This window comes from Salvelinus sp. IW2-2015, linkage group LG1, assembly GCF_002910315.2.
Source record: "Salvelinus sp. IW2-2015 linkage group LG1, ASM291031v2, whole genome shotgun sequence".
In the NCBI taxonomy this organism is placed as follows: domain Eukaryota; kingdom Metazoa; phylum Chordata; class Actinopteri; order Salmoniformes; family Salmonidae; genus Salvelinus; species Salvelinus sp. IW2-2015.
This window is the reverse complement of record NC_036838.1, coordinates 8,905,831-8,927,775: the sequence shown is the minus strand read 5'-3', so window position 1 is coordinate 8,927,775 and position 21,945 is coordinate 8,905,831. Positions and strand designations below refer to the sequence as shown.

The 21,945-nt window shown below is 42.1% G+C and overlaps 1 protein-coding gene and 1 long non-coding RNA gene across 2 annotated transcripts; one reads left to right on the top strand and one right to left on the bottom strand.

The window, feature by feature from the left end:
• The first annotated feature begins 474 nt into the window (after positions 1–474).
• LOC139028147 (uncharacterized) lies at positions 475–1,325 on the top strand. Its single transcript, XR_011480339.1, has 2 exons — positions 475–563; positions 942–1,325. It is a non-coding gene; the product is annotated as an uncharacterized lncRNA (long non-coding RNA).
• A 1,355-nt stretch (positions 1,326–2,680) lies between these two features.
• Positions 2,681–10,596, bottom strand: LOC111960592 (3-oxo-5-alpha-steroid 4-dehydrogenase 2-like). Its single transcript, XM_023982666.2, has 5 exons — positions 10,218–10,596; positions 4,955–5,118; positions 4,219–4,320; positions 3,000–3,150; positions 2,681–2,801 (listed from the first exon to the last, which is right to left on the bottom strand). Exons 1-5 carry the CDS (start codon positions 10,493–10,495, stop codon positions 2,735–2,737), a joined length of 762 nt encoding a protein of 253 aa, XP_023838434.1. The 5' UTR covers positions 10,496–10,596; the 3' UTR covers positions 2,681–2,734.
• Between the last annotated feature and the right edge of the window lie 11,349 nt (positions 10,597–21,945).

Below are 21,945 nucleotides of genomic sequence, written 5' to 3'. Positions count from 1 at the left end.
CGAGAACTAGCTATTTAGCTAACTAAACCAAGCCACTTGTTAACAAACTTTCAGTTAGCCTGCCAGCTTTTACATTTGGTGAAATACGACATTACTGAAGGTCACAACATGAAAAATGTGTGTCATTCTATGTATGAAGCATTATGAATTAAGGATATCTGAATGTATCATAAAGTCAGCTGTTTCACTAGCAAAAGCTGTACATAACTTAGCTAGCTAGCTAAGTTAGCTGTGCTCTGGCAGAGAATAGCCTTGTGCTTACATGACTCAAATGGCAAGTCTAACCCAAGCAAAACAGCTATTCGTGCTATATTGCAATTTGATGACTGACCGGTTGAACAATTGAGAAAATTGATCCATGGGACCTGACACCCTTTCAAAAAAAAAAAAGTCTACAGTTTGACTGAATAGCAGGTTATAATGCATTAACAAACCAATGCTTCTTGACATACATGTTTTCCTTAGTTGAGCCAAGTGCCTTTCAATCATGGGATTGCGGACTACCGGGAATAATTACAAAGTCTTGATTGTTATGGGCACGAGCCTTGGACTCATACACTGGGGTTGGTACAATGTCAAGTCGCACCCTGCGCTACACAAGAATAAACAGGACTATGTTTCCGAACCAGGCATTGTGGCATATGTTTCGCCACCTCAAGCCCCTGCCAAGGCAAAGTAGCTGGTGAAGGAGAGTGAGGAAAGCATGCTGGAGCTCTTTATTATTGTTATGTCATGAATCATGATTGTCCTCCTATCAATCTTGATGTAGTATGTGACAATTTCTCTCGGTACTCTAATCCAAGGCATGTCAAGGTCTTGTCGTCGCCTAAACGTATTTAAAGTGACACATCCTTCAGTTGTGTAGATCACCTTCTGTCTGAGTTGACATGGTAGGGAACCACGAGTATCTTGTATCTTCATTTTTCTCTCTTTTGTTCCAGTGACGTACACATCCTTCAGAAAGGGGAACACCTACTAGGCTATATAGTGGACTGAGACTATGAAGCCCCAGAGCTGGTTGAAGAAGAACTGGCTGTGGGTGGTTTCGGGGGGTCCTTTCTTGGCATCCATTTAACCACCTGGCTCATGCAGAGGGCTATGAGAAGGGTCGCTCGCTCTGAGATGGCACTGAAAGAGAAGGATTCCCAGGAGTGACTGGTGGTGAGGCGTTTTGCCAGTGGACTACTATCTATTTAACGACTCACGTGTGGAGTAAATGGAATTGAGTTCTGAACTCAAGATAATGATGTAATTTCCTGTGCTTGATTAGCTGTAAATGTTATTCCTCTGTTAGAGATCAAATTAAACAATGAATTTCACAATAAGTCAAACTGCAGAGTAACTTGCTAACAGGTGTGCGGAGTATGAACATATTTCACCTAGGGAAGACCAGGGCTGCGTTTCAAGACACTTTACAGACATCACATAATCGATTACATTTAAAATGTCAGTCATGAAAGCAAACATTTGATTCTTTCCATTGCAACAAAACTTGAGATTATATTAAATTAGACCAAGGAGTGGGCTTAAGTACCATCGCAATTGAGTGCAATATTTTTTATTTAACCTTTAACTAAGCAAGTCAATATTGGGACCTCCATTCTTAACATGTTCCATCTTAAACATCTCGAAAGCCTTTTTCACTTTATCATGCTGACCCAAACTGTACTGGTTCAGGGATTTTATTTTCACATGCTCCTTTCCAGCACGGTTCCAGAAACGATGGTGCATGCGTAACCAGGCCAGCGCAATACAGCTCGGCTGGCTCAGTAAGGTGGAAAGAGTTTCATCTTTCCATCATCAGCACTGCTCTTTCTCCAGATCAGTGCCAATGAAGGAAATTAGAAAGCCACCTTGGATTGAAATATTGATGTGACCAATGTCTGCTTTTAGTGGACTATCATGTTGCACTCTCTAAAACATGATACCCGCATGAAAAAGCTTATACTACCCTCTAGGGGTAGAATAGGAGGATTACAACTACAGTCATAACACGTACTGTTAAGCTTGTCTGTCAAGAACCTCAGTGATGCACTAGCTCAACTAGTTCCAGAGGGTGGCATCTCTCTGGAACTTGATTGATGAATGTCACTGCGTAGCCAGATATTCAAGTTACATGATTTCCAGTAAGCTGAGCCTTTGTCCCACGTAATGAAGGATGACATTGCCTTTGGACTTATCTAAACAACCAAGMAAGTATGAAATTAAAAAGTGTAATAACATATGCAGCAGTTATTAATCACATAATATTTGTGATTAATAAGCAGAGATTTAACGAGCCTTTCCAAAAGTGAAGTAGTTCATTTGTCCAAGAGATACATTTTTTTGCACAAAGAAGAATAGGCAGTCAGTCATCCCTTTCGACATAAAATGTTATTCTCTCAAGACCTGCCCACCCACTCACTCCCCGTTCTCTTCACCCTGAATTCTTTATCCTTCATTGAGCTTTGACCATGATGAATGCTGCCACATAATTCATTCCTCCAAGCATTTCGGAGTATGGCATTACAGATATGTTGCTGCAAGTGTGGAATATGATAGCTCTGAGTACAATGACATGATAGGTTCAATATGTCTAGCTAATGAAAGCTAAAGCCTGGTCAAATGGGCTCCACAGAAAAGAGCAATATAGGACAAGCATTTCATTTCAGAGTTCAGTAAATGCCAATATCATGACTAATAATTTTAGCTAGGTCAGTCCATTTATTAAGGCTTCTCTGGTTTGCTGTTCTTCTTATAATATGAAAGGTATCACAGCTTTCCTCGACCGAGGGTAGTCTTCAAACTTYTCTTGGTAGTACCTGAAAGAGAAGAGAGTGTCAGATTGAAGGAATCCTACTACCATGCTTTTCCATTGTAAAATGCCAACAAGACAGTACGTGCTTATTGCTTTGCTGAAAGATTTATAGTTGTATCAATACCAGTGAACATGAGTGTATCAGTGTGAGTGTGAGCATGAAGAGATTACAGAAGGCTCTTGAGGTTGGAACTGTTAGTACCTGTGGTGGTGGTAGGCCCGCGGTCCAATCGAGCACACAGTGAAAAGGGCAAAGGAGAACGTCGCCAGGGACCACGTTGCTAGGGCATACCCGCACCACTCCAGAATCTCTCCAAAGAAGTTTGCTCCGGAGACATACTCAAACATTCCCCCTGGAATATAAAGTGTCCGACAGTTAATTCAGTACAGTACTAATGAAGTAGTACACTCAGGTACACTCATACCTTAAAAGTAGTTCACAACATTTCAATCCCTGACCTTTCAGACCCTACTTCATATCTGCTACATTTCTTTTGATCCAGCACCCCATGTCAAGGGACCCATGTTTGAATATACTACTTGGATATTTAATTCAACCCGAAGGTGAATGAAAACAGATCTGCTGTGGTCTTCATTTCTGTTTCATTTTTCGCGTGGTTCTGATAATAGTTGCAAGATGTTCCTTTTGAACCTGTCCGTGAAGTAATGGCCCAGAAAGCTGGAATGTTTGCTTCCTGTGTCTGAAGTTTCTTGGCCAAACTTTGAATGCCTTGTGTACGTTGCTCACAATCTTCTACGACCCATTAGCAATTAAAGGCCCAATGCAGAAGTTCTTATATCAATATCAAATCATTTCTGGGTAACAATTAAGTACCTTACTGTAATAGATTTCTATTCAAATGGGCAAAAAACGCTTTTTAGCAACAACAAAAAATCTTTCTCAATCTAGAATTTTGCCAGGACTGTGAGTGGGGAGGGGGAAACTGAAAACTAGCTGTTATTGGCAGAGAGGTTTGGAACTCTTATTGGTCTAGTAACCAATTTACCACATTGTGATGTCATCATGGAAAGCCAAAACCAGCAATTATCAGGAAATAGTTTTTTTCACACTTTTACAGTGTTAGTGTCATTAGCTGTTGTACAGTATGATAAAAAAAAAACAGGAAAAATGCATTTTGACTGCACCGGGCCTTTAAAAACATTTTGATCAGCACAGGCATAGCCCTTACAAAGCAAAAGGAAGTAGAGATAAATGCAAAAGGTCACATTGACACCAGAATGTTCTGAATATGCTCTGCTTGTTCTGTTTATCATCACATGGTTGTGCGGACAGTGACTAAGTAAAGAGTACAGAACATGGTTATTTGCCTAGAGATCCACGTTTTTGCTATTGTTTCACAAGACTGGAACATATGCCGAAACACTGCTGGACATCTGTTATCCAGAATTCCATCTGGTACCTTTTGGAATCTTGTAAACAACCTCTCCGGGTTTTCTCAAATTTAGAAGAATGTGGTCGCTGTGAATGTTGATGGCCATTCCCAGGAAAAACATCAGCAAACCTGAAAAAAACAATACAGGTGCTTATTGCAAACCACATTCTAGTTCTATAGAAAAACGAAAATGTATGAGCTGTTAAAAGCCTTCATGCTGGCAGAAGCTTGTACAATGCGACCCCAAACTCAGACTTTGTCAACAAATCATTATTTCTTTTCTTGTGGAAGAATATTGTCAAAATAGTCGTCCCATATCCTGCTGGGACCAAAAGATGCATGTTTTGAAGAATCTAGCCTCATTAACTGACCAATAAACACAGAACATTGGCAAGGATGAAGCAAATGCCAACTTGTTTCGTCACAGTTCCAGGCTGAAAGCCTGAAAGTTCTGACCAGATTAGAGTCTCCCAGACTGCACGGCTGGTTTTCCTGTTGTGTGTTTTCCTAACCAATTACATTTTTTWAAATGATCTCAGACTTAATCTACAGTAGCTCTAGCAGTTATCAAATGTTACCCTTTAAAAAGGTTGAAATTACATTACTTTGTAAATAAATTTATAGCATTTATTTCGGGCTTCGACATAGGATACCAAATGACTGCCAAATGTCTGTGAACATCATCCAGGCACTGTAATATTCCGAATAATGGCTGAGAAAAGACTGCTAAACCATTTCCGCTTGGATCTCAGATCTCACTTACCGGTGCCTAGACGAATGTCGGTCTGCCACGCGTCATCGTACGTGGCACAGTGGAGCATGTAGTGGCCTTGGAGAAAACCGTTGACGGAACAGAAGACTACCGCAGAGAAGACAATGTAGAGAGGGGAAGGGCGGCCTTTGGTCAGCAAGGAGTAGATGAACGTTCTTGAAAAAATAGAAAAATATTGATTAAAGAAATCAAGTCAAAGATGGGTCAATATAGCACTGCTGTGTACAAACTGTGAGTACCTGGAAGCCATGCAGGGCCGTGTTTCTTAATGTAGATAGAAATAGATTATGTAGAACAAACATTCCCCTGTAACAAGTAGAATAAGGGATCACGTCATCACAACCGGCCTGTTGTCCGGGCCTCTGGCAGTCTCTATGGGGATGCCACAGGGTTCAATTCTTGGGCCGACTCTCTTCTCTGTATACATCAATGATGTCGCTCTTGCTGCTGGTGAGTCTCTGATCCACCTCTACGCAGACGACACCATTCTGYATACTTCTGGCCCTTCTTTGGACACTGTTAACAACCCTCCAGACAAGCTTCAATGCCATACAACTCTCCTTCCGTGGCCTCCAACTGCTCTTAAATACAAGTAAAACGAAATGCATGCTCTTCAACCGATCGCTGCCTGCACCTGCCCGCCCGTCCAGCATCACTACTCTGGACGGTTCTGAGTTAGAATACGTGGACAACTACAAATACCTAGGTGTCTGGTTAGACTGTAAACTCTCCTTCCAGACTCGCATCAAACATCTCCAATCCAAAGTTAAATCTAGAATTGGCTTCTTATTTCGCAATAAAGCATCCTTCACTCATGCTGCCAAACATACCCTCGTAAAACTGACCATCCTACCGATCCTCGACTTCGGTGATGTCATTTACAAAATAGCCTCCAATACCTTACTCAATAAATTGTATGCAGTCTATCACAGTGCAATCCGTTTTGTCACCAAAGCGCCATATACTACCCACCACTGCGACCTGTACGCTCTCGTTGGCTGGCCCTCGCTTCATACTCGTCGCCAAAGCCACTGGCTCCAGGTCATCTACAAGAGCCTGCTAGGTAAAGTCCCCCCTTATCTCAGCTTGCTGGTCACCATAGCAGCACCCACCTGTAGCACGCGCTCCAGCAGGTATATCTCTCTGGTCATCCCCAAACCCAATTCCTCCTTTGGCCGCCTCTCCTTCCAGTTATCTGCTGCCAATGACTAGAACGAACTACAAAAATCTCTGAAACTGGAAACACTTATCTCCCTCACTAACTTTAAGCACCAGCTGTCAGAGCAGCTCACAGATTACTGCACCTGTACATAGCCCATCTATAATTTAGCCCAAACAACTACCTCTTCCTATACTGTATTTATTTATTTATTTTGCTCCTTTGCACCCCATTATTTCTATTTCTACTTTACACATTCTTCCACTGCAAATCTACCATTCCAGTGTTTTACTTGCTATATTGTATATACTTTGCAACCATGGCCTTTTTTTGCCTTTTACCTCCCTTATCTCACCTCATTTGCTCACGTTCTCTGAAGACTTATTTTTCTACTGTATTATTGACTGTATGTTTGTTTTACTCCATGTGTAACTGTGTTGTTGTATGTGTTGAACTGCTTTGCTTTATCTTGGCCAGGTCGCAATTGTAAATGAGAACTTGTTCTCAACTTGCCTACCTGGTTAAAAAAAATAAGATTTTTTTACTTTTTTCTCTTCATTACATTTCTATCTGCAACGTTCGACAATCTGCAACAACAAAGTTGTGCCCCACTGATCGAGTGGGTACTGTTTAACAAAGCCCAGGGTCATGTTCAGTGGGGAACACAATATTGCAACATAACTAAAAAATATTGTTTCTTATTGGACAAGTTCAGGTATTACCTCCCCGTTTCGAAACATTTTTCCATACTGGACATGACCCTGTTGAGTAAAAGTTTGATATGGCAGAAGATATGGTGACGAGAAGAAATGCGGTGACTAACATACATTCATGGAAGTGTGCTGACCTGGTTTAAGGGCAGTTGTGAGTTTGACGCACGTTCAATTCCCTACCATGTAAATATGTTCACACCCGGGTCTCCTTTGAGAGTTCTCCACAGGTTTTGACTATGTAAGAGATGAGACAACAGTAGGATTGTCAAATGTTTGCCTGCCGACAGAGCTTAACACCTCTGATCAGTGTTGGCAGTCAATCTCTTTTGTGCTCATACAGCAAAGACCTTGAAGTTGTCAGCCACTCAGCCTTGTTAGAATACTGCAAACCAGAAGGTGGCAGGTGCAATGTTTGGCAAGGCATGTCCGTGTGTGTTGCTTTATGGTCGAGTCAATGTTAGCTAGCTGCGCTATTGTTGCTATTGTTGTGGAAAGCCCTTGCTGATACTAAATAGACGGCCACAGCTATGTAACTAACTAGCAAGATGACAAAGAAACCATTTGATTGACACTCCATAATCGCATACAGCCCTTAGATACATTTTAGCTAGCTGGAAGTACTCCTCAACGCCATCGGAAGAATCCCAGGAACATGTTCCAGTCTGTGATAGCAAAACAATCCTGTAGTTTAGCATCTGCTTCATCTGACCACTTTTTTATAGACCGAGTCACTGGTGCTTCCTGCTTTAATTTTTGCTTGTAAGCAGGAATCAGGAGGATAGAGTTGTGGTCAGATTTACCAAATGGAGGGCGAGGGAGAGCTTTGTACGCGTCTCTGTGTGCGGAGTACAGGTGATCTAGATCAACATTTAACATGTTGATGGAAATTTGGTAGAACTGATTTAAGTTTCCCTGCATTAAAGTCTGCTGCCACCCCTGTTCTTCACGGTTGGGATGGTGTTCTTCAGCTTGCAAGCCTCCTCCTTTTTCCTCCAAACATAACGATGGTCATTATGGCCAAAAAGTTATATTTTTGTTTCATCAGACCAGAGGACATTTCTCCAAAATGTACGATCTTTGTCCCCATGTGCAGTTCCAAACTGTAGTCTGGCTTTTTTATGGCAGTTTTGGAGCAGTGGCTTCTTCCTTGCTGAGCGGCCTTTCAGGTTATGTCGATATAGGACTCGTTTTACTGTGGATTTAGATACTTTTGTACCCGTTTCCTCCAGCATCTTCACAAGGTCCTTTGCTGTTGTTCTGGGATTGATTTGCACTTTTCTCTAGTAGACAGAATGCGTCTCCTTCCTGAGTGGAATGACAGCTGTGTGGTCCTATGGTGTTAATACTTACGTACTATTGTTTGTACAGATGAATGGGGTACCTTCAGACGTTTGGAAATTGCTCCCAGGGATGAACCAGACTTGTGGATGTCTACAATTTTTTTTCTGAGGTCTTGGCTGATTTCTTCAGATTTTCCCATGATGTCAAGCAAAGAGCCACTGAGATTGAAGGTAGGCATATACATCCACAGGTACACCTCCAATTGACTCAAATGATGTCAATTAGCATATCAGAAGCTTCTAAAGCCATGACATCATTTTCTGGAATTTTCCAAAATGTTTAAAGGCACAGTCAACTTAGTGTATGTAAACTTCTGACTAGAGGTCGGCCGATTATGATTTTTCAACGCCGATACCGATTATTGGAGGCCCAAAAAAAGCCGATACCGATTAATTGGCCGATTTTTTAAAATGTATTTGTAATAATGACAATTACAACAATACTGAATGAACACTTATTTTAACTTAATCAAATACATCAATAAAATCAATTTAGCCTCAAATAAATAATGAAACAGGTTCAATTTGGTTTAAATAATGCAAAAACAAAGTGTTGGAGAAGAAAGTAAAAGTGCAATATGTGCCATGTAAGAAAGCTAACGTTTAAGTTCCTTGCTCAGAACATGAGAACATATGAAAGCTGGTGGTTCCTTTTAACATGAGTCTTCAATATTCTATACCATTTGTATTTCATTAACCTTTGACTGTTGGATGTTCTTATAGGCACTTTAGTATTGCCAGTGTAACAGTATAGCTTCCGTCCCTCTCCTCGCTCCTCCCTGGGCTCGAACCAGGAACACATCGACAACAGCCACCCTCGAAGCAGCGTTACCCATGCAGAGCAAGGGAAACAACCACCTCAAGGCTCAGAGCGAGTGACGTTTGAAACGCTATTAGCGCRCGCTAACTAGCCAGCCATTTCACTTCGGTTACACCAGCCTCATCTCGGGAGTTGATAGACAGCGCAATGCTTGACGCACAACGAGGAGCTGCTGGCAAAACGCACGAAAGTGCTGTTTGAATGAATGTTTACGCGCCTGCTTCTGCCTACCACCGCTCAGTCAGATACTTGTATGCTTGTTTGCTCAGTCAAATTATACKCAACGCAGGACACGCTAGATAATATCTAGTAATATCATCAACCATGTGTAGTTAACTAGTGATTATGATTGATTGATTGTTTTTTATAAGATACGTTTAATGCTAGCGAGCAATTTACCTTGGCTTACTGCATTCGCGTAACAGGCAGTCTCCTTGTGGAGTGCAAGGAGAGGCAGGTCGTTATTGCGTTTGGACTAGTTAACTGTAAGGTTGCAAGATTGGATCCCCCGAGCTGAGTTAACCCACAGTTAACGGTGGGTTAACTGCCTCGCTCAGGGGCAGAACGACAGATTTTCACCTTGTCAGCTCGGGGGATCCAATCTTGCAACCTTACAGTTAACTAGGCCGTCATTGAAAATAAGAATGTGTTCTTAACTGACTTGTCTAGTTAAATAAAGATTAAATAAAGGTGTAAAAAAAAAAAATCTGCAAAATACCGATTTCCGATTGTTATGAAAACTTGAAATTGGCCCTAATTAATCGGCCATTCCAATTAATCGGCCGACCTCTACTTCTGACCCACTGGAATTGTAATACAGTGAACTATAAGTGAAATAGTCTGTCTGTAAACAATTGTTGGAAAAATTATTTGTGTCATGAACAAAGTAGATGTCCTAACCGACTTGCCAAAACTATAGTTTGTTAACAAGAAATTTGTGGAGTGGTTGAAAAATGAGTTTTAATGACACCAACCTAAGTGTATGTAAACTTCCAACTTCAACTGTATGTTCAACACCTTTTAAGTGAAATATATCTGCTGTTGCCCAAAAAAATKTGTCCATATGTTTCAGCTGATTTATGAGTTAAAAGATCCAAAACTCCATTGAAAGTTGGTATGTGGACATAGTCTGGTCCCACCATCACATATCTAATTCTGCTGTCTAGCCACGTGGCCTAGACAATACTTACAGATCGGGGACCAATCTAATGTGTACACATACCTTTGGAAGTAGTGCAGACAGAAGGTCCAGAGAAGCAGGTCTTTTCCCAGGCTGGGCTGTGTGTCGGTGGAGAGCAGAAGGAGCATGGGAACCAGGAAAGAAGGCAGTTCCTGGAGGAACCAGGCCAGCTTGGCAGGGCAGGTCCTCCCTGGGGTCCCATCCGAGGTCACGTAGCGTCCGTACGGGGTCTGGGTCCTGGTCTGCTGAAGGAGATACGCCACCGCACCGACGATGAACCCCCAGCTGAGGTAGTGGATCACATTCTCCTTGCACTCCATTATTATCCTTCTCTCCGTTCTTCTCCTTCTCTTCCTTCAGGTCCTTGTGTCCAGCAAAGCTTCCACGGTCCCCACTCTGTCAAGACCGAGTAGCCTCCATCTGTGTATGCTGGTCTGAGACGTGTGTGAATGGGAGAGGCACACATACTACTCCCAACTCCTCCCCTTTTAAAACAACCGGAGTCTCTCATGTTTCAGTCACTGTTGAAATCTGAGAAGGATCATGATCTTGCTGGTTAAGTAAGTGTGCTTTATGTAAGTAGTTTGTATGTAACTTCTCTGCACCACTATAATTTGAGTGTGAAACATCACCAAGATTTWTTWTWATTWTTTTTTTAAACCTAAGGAGTGTTTACATGATATACATATTTTTTTGTAATTGTTTTTTAAAGTAAAGGATAACTTACATGTACAATTGCAAAATGAATAGACCTAGACAAAATCATTAACAACATTGCCCTCCAGTCTTTGCCTACCACATATACCACTATACTGATGTTTTTCTAATCATGTGAAAATGATGAGTGATCAGAGTTGGCCCTTGGCCATTCAATCTCCTCAAGAATGTATAAAATTTTCCACGAGGCACTCTGTCTGGAAAGGGGTAAATTGTTTTCCAAAAGGAGCTCGGTAGTCTTCCAATGTCAGTGACATTGTACTGTGAGAGAAGAGCAGGTTTTGGTACTAACGCATAACAGGGATTACATAATCAGATTACAAAAATGAAGTAACTGTAATCGGACCAAATTACGTTAAATAAAATGTTTAATCGGATAACAGTTACATTCTTAAAAACAGCTGATTACATTTTAGATTATTACTTCATATAATATTGTTACGGATACAGGTATCCTGTGTGTGTGTATCCTGTATTTTTTTTCTCTCCTTCTCCCCTCACAGGTGAAAATCATCATTCCCCAATCAGTCACCAATCAGTCGCTAATCAGAAGACACCTCCTCCTGTTTCCATTACCCTATCACAACCCCTTTCCCTTGCTTTAAAAACCCTGTCAGTTGTTCTCTCTAGAGCTCAATCTATCTGTCAATGCCAGCTGTCTGTAGATCTCTTGTTTGGTTTTTGCAACTACATGTCACTTTGTCCCCAYCTGTGAGTGTTGGTTTTGTTATGGTGTTTGTTTGACGGTGGGAAAAGGGGGTAACCAGACAGGTCGCCCATGGGCATACACTGCCCGTAGGTAAACTTTGTCTAAATACACTATTTAGAACTGGGTGGACCACCCTCTGTATTTTTGGCTAGTTAGTTAGCTGTTGTTGAAGTAGGCTAGTCTAGCTTAGGGGTGTTTTGGGATATTTGTTTCTTTCCTTGGGTCCAGCTCAGCCCCTTTTCCTGCCCCCCCCCCCGCCCCCCTTACCGTGTTGTTTACAATAAACCCGTGAGAGTTTGACGGTGATTTAAGTTGTTCGTGGTTATTTGTTCTCACTGTTACATTTCACTACTATAATTTGCATGAGGTATGTTACGGGTCTCGTTACCACCCCCCCTAGACTGTTGGGCCAAAGGGATTCGTAACAAATATCAAGATGTAAGTGTTTGCCTCAAACACACTAAAATGGCAGGTTTTCTGAAAGCTGTGCTGAGCCACACAGCCTGGGAATTTGATGTTTTCTAATCTATTTGAATTCTCAAAAATGGCCAAATTTGCTTTCCACAGAAACTATTTTTAAACCAAAAACGTCAGATCCCCACTTATGGAGAACTGAATCGTCCCACCTTTCATCAGGATCTTTGTGTCAAATGGACAGTAGTCAACACAGCTCCATCCAGTTCACTTCTCATGCACTGGGATGACGCACGACAAATAAAATCAAATTGTATTTGTCACATGCGCAAAACACAACAGGTGTAGACCTTACCGTGAAATGCTTACTTACAAGCCCTTAACCAACAATGCAGTTCAAGAAAGAGTTAAGAAAATATTTACTAAATAAACTAAAGTAAAAAATAACAATAACGAGGCTATATACGGGGGGTACTGATACCGAGTCAGTGTGTGTTTAGACCATGGTAGTTCGTTGGTGATGTGGACACCAAGGACCTTGAAATTCGATTTAGCTTACTCAGCTAAATCTTTATTTTCCTTGAAAATGTGTACACTAAAATCTACGTGTCTGTTTTTGCAGAGAGATATACACTACCGTTCAAAAGTTTGGGGTCACTTAGAAATGTCCTTGTTTTTGAAAGAAAAGCACATTTTTTGTCCATTAAAATAACATCAAATTGATCAGAAATACAGTGTAGACATTGATGTTGTAAATGACTATTGTAGCTGGAAACGGCAGATTTTTTTAAATGGAATATCTACATAGGCGTACAGAGGCCCATTATCAGCAACCATCACTCCTGTGTTCCAATGGCACGTTGTGTTAGCTAATTGATCATTAGAAAAGTTTTTGCAATTATGTTAGCACAGCTGAAAACTGGCCTTCTTTAGACTAGTTGAGTATCTGGAGCATCAGCATTTGTGGGTTCAATTACAGGCTCAAAATGGCCAGAAACAAAACTTTCTTCTGAAACTCATCAGTCTATTCTTGTTCTGAGAAATGAAGGCTATTCCATGAAAGAAATTGCTAAGAAACTGAAGATCTTGTACAACGCTGTGTACTACTCCCTTCACAGAACAGCGCAAAATGGCTCTAACCAGAATAGAAAGAGGAGTGGGAGGCCTCGGTGCACAACTGAGCAAGAGGACAAGTACATTAGAGTGTCTAGTTTGAGAAACACACGCCTCACAATTCATCAACTGGCAGTTTCATTAAATAGTACCCGCAAAACACCAGTCTCAACGTCAAAAGTGAAGAGGCGACTGTGGGATGCTGGCCTTCTAGGCATAGTTGCAAAGAAAAAGCCATAGCTCAGACTGGCCATTAAATAAAAGATTAACATGGGCAAAAGGACAGACACTGGACAGAGGAAGATTGGAAGTTTGAGGTGTTCAGATCACAAAGAAGAACATTCGKGAGACGCAGAAAAGATGCTGGAGGTGTGCTTGACACCATCTGTCAAGCATGGTGGAGACAATGTGATGGTCTGGGGGTGCTTTTGTGGTGGTAAAGGGGGAGATTTGTACAGGGTAAAAGGGATCTTGAAGAAGGAAGGCTATCCCTCTATACCCTGTGGACGGTGCTTAATTGGAGCCAATTTCCTCCTACAACTGGACCCAAAGCACAGCTCTGGACCCAATGACCCAAAGCACAGCTCCAAACTATGCAATAACTATTTAGGGAAGAAGCAGTCAGCTGGTATTGTGTCTATAATGGAGTGGCCAGCACAGTCACCGGATCTCAACCCTGTTGAGCTGTTGTGGGTGCAGCTTGACAGTATGGTACCCATCAAGCCAATCCAACTTGTGGGAGGTGCTTCAGGACTCATGGGGTGAAATCTCTTCAGATTACCTCAACAAATTGACAACTAGAATGCCAAAGGTCTGCAAGGCTGTAATTGCTGCAAATKGAGGATTCTTTGACAAAAGCAAAGTTTGAAGGACACAATTATTATTTCAAYTAAAGATCATTATTTATAACCTTGTCAATCTCTTGACTATATTTCCTATTCATTTTGCAACTCATTTCATGTATGTTTTCATGGAAAACAAGGACATTTCTAAGTGACCCCAAACTTTTGAACGGTAGTGTATGTGTTTTTGCAATTGTATTGATCATCCAAATCATGAAATAATCTCTTGGATTCGTTTCATCTTTTGTTATTGAAGTCTTTATCATACCAGACAGTTATGTTAGGGTGAGTCAGACATTCAAATGACCATTTCCTCTTTTACTGGCCAGCTCGGTGTAGTAGGCCTATTATTGCACAATCAAATAATGAGGGTTGGTAATAGGGTTACACATTTTGGGGAAGATTCAGAGGTGGAAACATTCTGTGGGAATTAACGGTAATATATGGGAAATAATGGAAATATTTGCAAATTGATATTAATACCATTTAAATGTAGATGTTTTTTGCATTGGATATATTTACCATATCATATGGAGACAGAAACAATCCTTTTACCTTATCATAAGTAGACATAATTGGGAATTTAAAAAAATATATATTTAGTTACGAATTGAACTTTAATGAAATTATTTCACTGAACAACAAAAGAAAGGGAATATTGAATGATCCCCAATGATCCATCGCATCTCCCAAAAACGTTTTCAACATACATCTGTAAAATGATAGTCTAGAAACTAAAGCTTTGGTTGTCTTCCTCTCAGGCTTCCATGTCTTCTCCCTGGACCTCCTCAATGTCCACCTCTTGAACATCAGACTCCGAGGCTTCATCTTCACTGTCACTTTCCAACCTTGTTGAGGATGGCTCGTTGTCAGGCTCAAAAAGCCTCAAATTTGCCCGGTTGGCCACCAATTTCTTAACCCTTGTATTGGTCAGCCTGTTGCGTGCTTTGGTGTGTGTGTTCCCAAACAAGGACCAGTTGCCCTCTCAGGCAGCTGATGTTGGTGGGATTTGGAGGATGATAGAGGCAACAGGGGAAAGAGCCTCGGATGCAGAAAGTCCCTTCCACCAGGTGGCTGATGAGATATGTTGGCACGACTGCCATATTGCATCTCCATYCCAAAGCCTTTGCTTGGAAGTGTACTTCCCCAGACTGCCAAGAACCTTGCCCTCATCCAGGCCAAGGTGACGAAACACAGTAGTGATGACACCATAGACCTTGTTGATCTCTGCACCAGACAGGATACTCCTGCCAGCATACTTGGGGTCTACTCATCTGCATCCAGAAAATGAGTAGATAAAACGTGTCTGGTTGGAGGGGTGTATGCTGGGTGAAGAACATTCAGAAATATCTTCCAATACACATTGCCTGTGAGCATCAGAGGTGAACCAGTTGCATACACAGCTCGAGCAAGACAATCATCAGAATTTCTCTGACTTTGTTCCTCCATTGAGTAAAAGAAAACTTCTGATTCCAGGATGACCATGAGCTGTTGCTATCGATAAGGTGTCCGATTCATCATTTCCCCGTCGAATAGAAGTAAAGGTACTTTTGTCGGAGGTTGCTTGTTGTGAGCGCTGAGGGAACTTTATGCACTTGGCCAGATGATTCTGCATCTTTGTTGCATTCTTCACATATGATTTGGCACAGTATTTGCAAATGTACACAGCTTTTCTTTCTACATTAGCTGCAGTGAAATGTCTCCACACATCAGATAGTGCCCGTGGCATTTTCCTGTAAAGATTAGAAGAAAAAAAATTGTACTAAAAAAAATATATACAATTCCATGTACAGATAAATAGTTAAGCGGTTAGATTAAACAACTCCTTTGTAAGATACTTTTTTWWAAATTAAACATGTATGGAAACAGGTGAATTAACAYTCCTCAGTTAGCAGGCTCAAGCAAGCAAAAACAAGTTAGAAATGATTTAAACACACTTTGCTGTATGCTATTATAAACTATTATAAATAATGTATGTCATATAAAATATATTCACCCCACCCAGTATTGTAATCAAAATTTACCAGAAAGCATGTAGTCCTTGGCTCAGACAGTGTAATAGTGTGGGCTCAATAGCATCTCATTAGTGTGTAAGATCTTGAGAATCAGCTGTGCATGTGATGGAAGAATGCACTGTGCATGCAGAGGGTTGCAATTCCATTAAATTGGGGAATTGCCTTGTGTATTCCACAAAAAAAGGTTTACTGTTATAAGCTAACATTTTTGATGAATGTAAGCAAAATTCTCCAAATTCCCAGTCTTAACTTCCCATGGAAGATTTCTGACCCTTTGCAACCCTAGTTGGGAATGCTTTCCCTGGAACTTGACAGTGAAGCTGACCTTTTAGCCATAATGCTATTTAATCAAGAAGATGCAACAGACAGTTAAGCCAGCACTTGCCCGAAGATGCTGTGGAGTTGGGAGAGCAGTTAGAGAGGAAACTGATCGGTCTGCAGCATAAACTGAGGAGGCAGGTGCTGTCTAACCTGTGAAGTAATCCACGTAATCCACTAAATTGTTCCACATTTCTTAACTGTTTTGAATGATTTAATGTTTCAAAGACATACAGTGCCTAAAGAAAGTCTCTTGAACTTTCACATTTTGTGTCAGTGCCCCAGAGTTTCATTCATCCCCCCCACACTTATCTACACACCATACTCCACACTTTTAAGGAKAATTTGTTTTTATTATGAAAAAAATACAAAACTGAAATATCATAATTGGATAAGTCTCCACCCCCCTGAGTTAATACTTGGTCTGTTGGGATAGGTCCCTCCCAACTTTTCACACGTAGAGTTGGCAATATTCGTCCATTCTTCCTAACAAAACTGTTCAAGCTCTGTCAAGTTCCTTGGGAAGCGTTGATTGGATTTAGGTGGGGACTCTGACTGGGACATTTGCCTTTTTATTCCTTAGCCACACCACTGTAGCTTTGGCTGTGTGCTTCAGGTCATTGTCATGCTGATAGRTGAACTTTCACCCCAGTATCAGCTTTCTTGCAGAGGGCAGCAGGTTTTCCTCAAAGACTTTTCTGTGCATTGCTCCATTTATTTTCCCTTCTATCCTGGGGTCTTATTTATAAATGTTGTGTCCATTTTAAAGTAATTAAATATCAATTTCTTTAAAGACTGCACGCACAAAAACATTGATTTATAAACTGTCCGCACATCATACATATACATGTTTCAGACCTGTCGTAAAACTGTGCTCGCATGAATAAACATTATGACTCCGCCTGAATAATGATCACCATTCACCTTTTATGGTGAAAATATCACCCTTATTTGCTGTATACTTTGTAAGTATTGTAATTAGGCCAACACAGGATCTAAAGTAAATAGCAATTGCGAACTTGATCAGATGTCTTTCGAGGTTGTAATGATGTGCGCTGAGAGTCGGGAAGCAAGTTCAGGGAGTGAGTGTTTTAATAAATAAACGCAACATAATACAAAACAAGAAACTCGAACAGCACACAGACATGAAACTGAAAAAAACAACGCATGGGGAAGGAACCAAAGGGAGTGACATATATGGAAGGTAATCAGGGAGGTGATGGAGTCCAGGTGAGTCTTATGACGCACAGGTGCGCGTAACGATGGTGACAGGTGTGCACCATAAAGAGCAGCCTGGTGACCTAGAGGCCGGAGAGGGAGAACAGGTGACAGAGGTGCTGAAAGATTATTTTCTAATGCAGTGACATTTGCTGTATCTGAAAGACCAAAACGATTGCAAATTGTTGTGGACCTGTAAACCTATCGTTTGAATTCAATAATGTTCTGCATGAACTTTTTCCCGAACGTAAATATGCTGCAATACCCTTGAATTCTGAAACATTGCCTGCTAATTTTTTTCTTCTATACATTAGGCCTACTTACAGTGGTAGCCTGTGCACTTCCATGCAAAATATCAACTGTCTGTTCACCTGGTAAATTATACTGTATGTTATAAAGCTACTTTTGCCTTCCTGCAATGCTATACTACACTAGAAACTGTGCGTAGCCTACGTCAAGTTCAGTTTTTATTAATGCCAACTTTTGCGTGAACTGGCGCACGCATGTTTTGGGGCATATTTTGTGCTTACGCAACGTTTATAAATGAGGCCCCTGATGAGTGCCACAGTCCCTGACGATGAGAATCATCCCCATAACAGGGTGGGGTGGTATTGTTTGGGTGATGTGCCATGTTGGATTTGGGCCAAAGTTACGCTTTGCATTTAGGCCAAAAAGTTTAGTTGGGATATCATGAATAATGGCTTCTTTCTTGCCACCCTATCATACATGCCAGATTTGTGGAGCAGAGGAGGATGAGCTATAGGAGGACATGCTCATTGTAATGTCTGGAATGGAATAAATGGAAACTGAGTCAAACATGGTTTCCATATGTTTGATGGTACCACATGTTTGATACYGTTACATTTATTCATTTCCAGCCATTACAATGAGCCTGTCCTCCTTTATCTCGTCCCACCAGCCTCCACTGTTGTTGGAGTGCTTGGGATATTGTTGTCACATGCACACTTTGACCAGTCTTGGCGACAAAAAGCCTGTAGCTCTTTCAAAGTTGCCATTGGACTCATGGTAGCCTCTGATCAGTCTCCTACTTGCTCGGTCTTACAGTTTTGAGGGATAGCCTGATCTATGCAGGATCTTGCCATACACCATTCACTTCTTTTAATATTCGTTTTGACCTTGCTCCAAGGGATATTCAAGGCCTTTGAAAATCTTTTAATACCCATCCCCTGATCTGTGTCTTTCCACAACTTTGTCACAGAGTTCTTTTGAAAGCTCCCTGTGTAACTTAGACGATGGGAGTCGAGAAGCAGGTGCAGATGGTAAGTTTAATAGAAACAAAGAACGATACAGCGTCTTGACATGAAACACAGAAACAATACTGTCTGGGGAATGAACATAAAGGGAGTGCCAGATAAAGGTGAGGTAATGGAGTCCAGGTGTGCCTCATGATGCACAGGTGCGTGTAATAATGGTTGCCAGGACCGGCAAGGTCGAACGCCAGAGGGGAAGAGCGGGAATAGGCGTGACAGTAACCCCCCCCCCCGACAACGCCCGCCAAGGACGAGAAGCGGGCCTGTCCGGGTAGTGAAGATGGATATCACGGATGATGTTGGGATCCAGAATGTCCTCCACCGGAACCCAACACCGCTCCTCTGGGCCATACTGGAGCCGACCCCCACAACGTCGGGAGTCCAGTAGGGATCTGACGACATAGGGGACGGAGGGGTGTCGTGGGGGACAGCATCAGCCAGGGGACCAGGAACCACCGGCCTGAGAATGGAGACATGAAAAGAAGGTGAGATACGGTAGTCACTGGGAAGCTGTAACCTATACGTCCGGAGAACCTTGAACAGCCCCACAAATCGGGGGCTCAACTTCTTGCAGGGCAGGCAGAGTTGGAGGTTCCTGGTAGAGAGCCAGACACGATCCCCAGGATGGAACACGGGAGTCTCACTGCGGTGGCGGTCTGCCTGCTACTTCTGACGGTGGACGGTGCGCCGGAGTCTCATGTGAGCGTCGCTCCACACTTCTTCTGCGCGCCTGAACCACTCATCCACCGCAGGAGCTTCKGTCTTTTCCGGGGTCCATGGAGACAGGGCTGGCTGAAAACCCAGAACACACTGGAAGGGAGTCAGCCCAGTGGAAAAGTGACGTAACGAATTATGGGCGTACTCCACCCATGGATGGAATCGGGCCCACTCTCCCTGCCGGTCCTGGCGGTGACTCCTCAGGAACCTACCCAGTTCCTGGTTCATCCTCTCCACCTGCCCGTTAGACTGAGGCCTATACCCGGAAGTGAGGCCGACCATGACCCCGAGCTTCTCCATAAAGGCTCTCCATACCCGTGATGTGAATTTAGATAAAACTAAATATATTCACGTCACCAAATAAATAATTGATGAAAACTGAGCACAACCTTGAATGTTGTGAAAATTCTGTGCAACTTCCAGCGTGCGTTTACTGTGAACACTTAGGCTGTACCCACTTTAAGTTACAGTTTCAGATGGTGGTTAAGTAGGCTACTGTGGCTATTTGATCATTATGTAGACCTACCAGAGCGGCGTCCCATAATTTTTTTGTTGAAAATGCATCCCATAATATTTTAACATGGAAACAGCTGTTCTATCCTTCAGCCTACAGTAGCAACCAATGTGTGGTGTTCAATGTAGGCCTATATTCTATGAAACTTTTGAAAAAGACATGCAGGGCTTGAAATTAACCTGTGTATCAACTTTTTCTTCAAACTAGGAGGTGACTGAAAATGTTGTTTGATGCAAGAAAGCACTTTACTAAATAAACTGCATTATTATTCCTATGCCATTATTACAGAGAATCAGACAAATTATGGATTTGAACAAATGTGCACGTGGCTACATGCAGCTCTCACTTTGATCTGAAAACAAGCTAATCTACTCACGACCACTCATGCTGTAAACACAGTCCAGTTCAAAGTGAATGGCACAGATCCATATATGGCAATGGTCTATTTGCATATAGGCCCACTGCAGCCCTGATTGGTTATGTCGCACTAGTCTGTAGAGTAGGGGCTGAGTCATGTGTGTCAATAGAATCCTACTCTGATGCATTCTGCCTACAAGAAAATCTCTTTCAAAATTAGATTTGCATACAAAGTCTTGAATAGTTTGTTGTGTTTCGGTATGTTGCATTGAAAGTAGCTAATATTACGTTGATTCAATCACAATTCCCACAGTAAAGGGAAACGTTGATAGAAAGTTGAGTGAACTTGTGCTTAACTGCGCATGGCTGATATTTGGTATATTGACTTCAATACAAAACCTAGGAGGCTCATGGTTCTCACCCCCTTCCATATACTTAAAAAGTAATTATGACAACTTACGGAGGATGTCCTCCAACCTATCAGAGCTCTTGCAGCATGAACTGACATGTTGTTCACCCAATCAAAGAATGAATCTAGTAGTGAAAGCATAAGCTACAGATAGCTAGCACTGCAGTGTATAACATGTGGTGAGTAGTTGACTCTAAGAGAAAGACAATAGTTAAAATTAATTTCTTAAACAAAGGAGAAGCAAGAGAGAGAGCTTACTGTATATTTTTCAGTTCCACTTATATAGCCAATGAATGCAGCTAACTAAACTCCACAAAAAAAGAAATGTCCCTTTTTCAGGACCCTGTCTTTCAAAGATAATTCATAAAAATCTAAATAACTTCACAGATCTTCATTGTAAAGGGTTTTAACACTGTTTCCCATGCTTGTTCAATGAACCATAAACAATGAATTAACATGCGCCTGTGGAACGGTCGTTAAGACACTAACAGCTTACAGACGGTAGGCAATTAAGGTCACGGTTATGAAAACTTAAGACACTAAAGAGGCCTTTCTACTGACTGAAAAAGCACCAGAAGAAAGATGCCCAGGGTCCCTGCTCATCTGCGTGAACGTGAAAGCTCATCACTAAGCTAAGGACCCTGGGACTAAACACCTGTCTCTGCAACTGGATCCTGGACTTCCTGACGGACCGCCCCCAGGTGGTAAGGTTAGGCAACAACACATCTGCCACGCTGATCCTCAACACTGGGGCTCATCAGGGGTCCATGCTTAGTCCCCTCCTGTACTCGCAGTTCACCCACGACTGCGTGGCCAAACACGACTCCAACGCCATCATTAAGTTTGCTGACGACACAAAAGTGGTAGGCCTGATCACTGACAACAATGAGACAGCCTGTAGGGAGGTGGTCAGAGACCTGGCAGTGTGGTGCAAGGACAACACCCTTTCCCTCAATGTGATCAAGACAAAGGAGCTGATCGTGGACTACAGGAAAAGGCGGGCCGAACAGGCCCACATTAACATCAACGGGGCTGTGGTGGAGGGGGTCGAGAGTTTCAAGTTCCTTGAAACTGTCATGGTCCAAACGCACCAAGACAGCCGTGATGAGGGCACGACAACACCCCCCCCCCCCCTCAGGGGACTGAAAGGATTTGG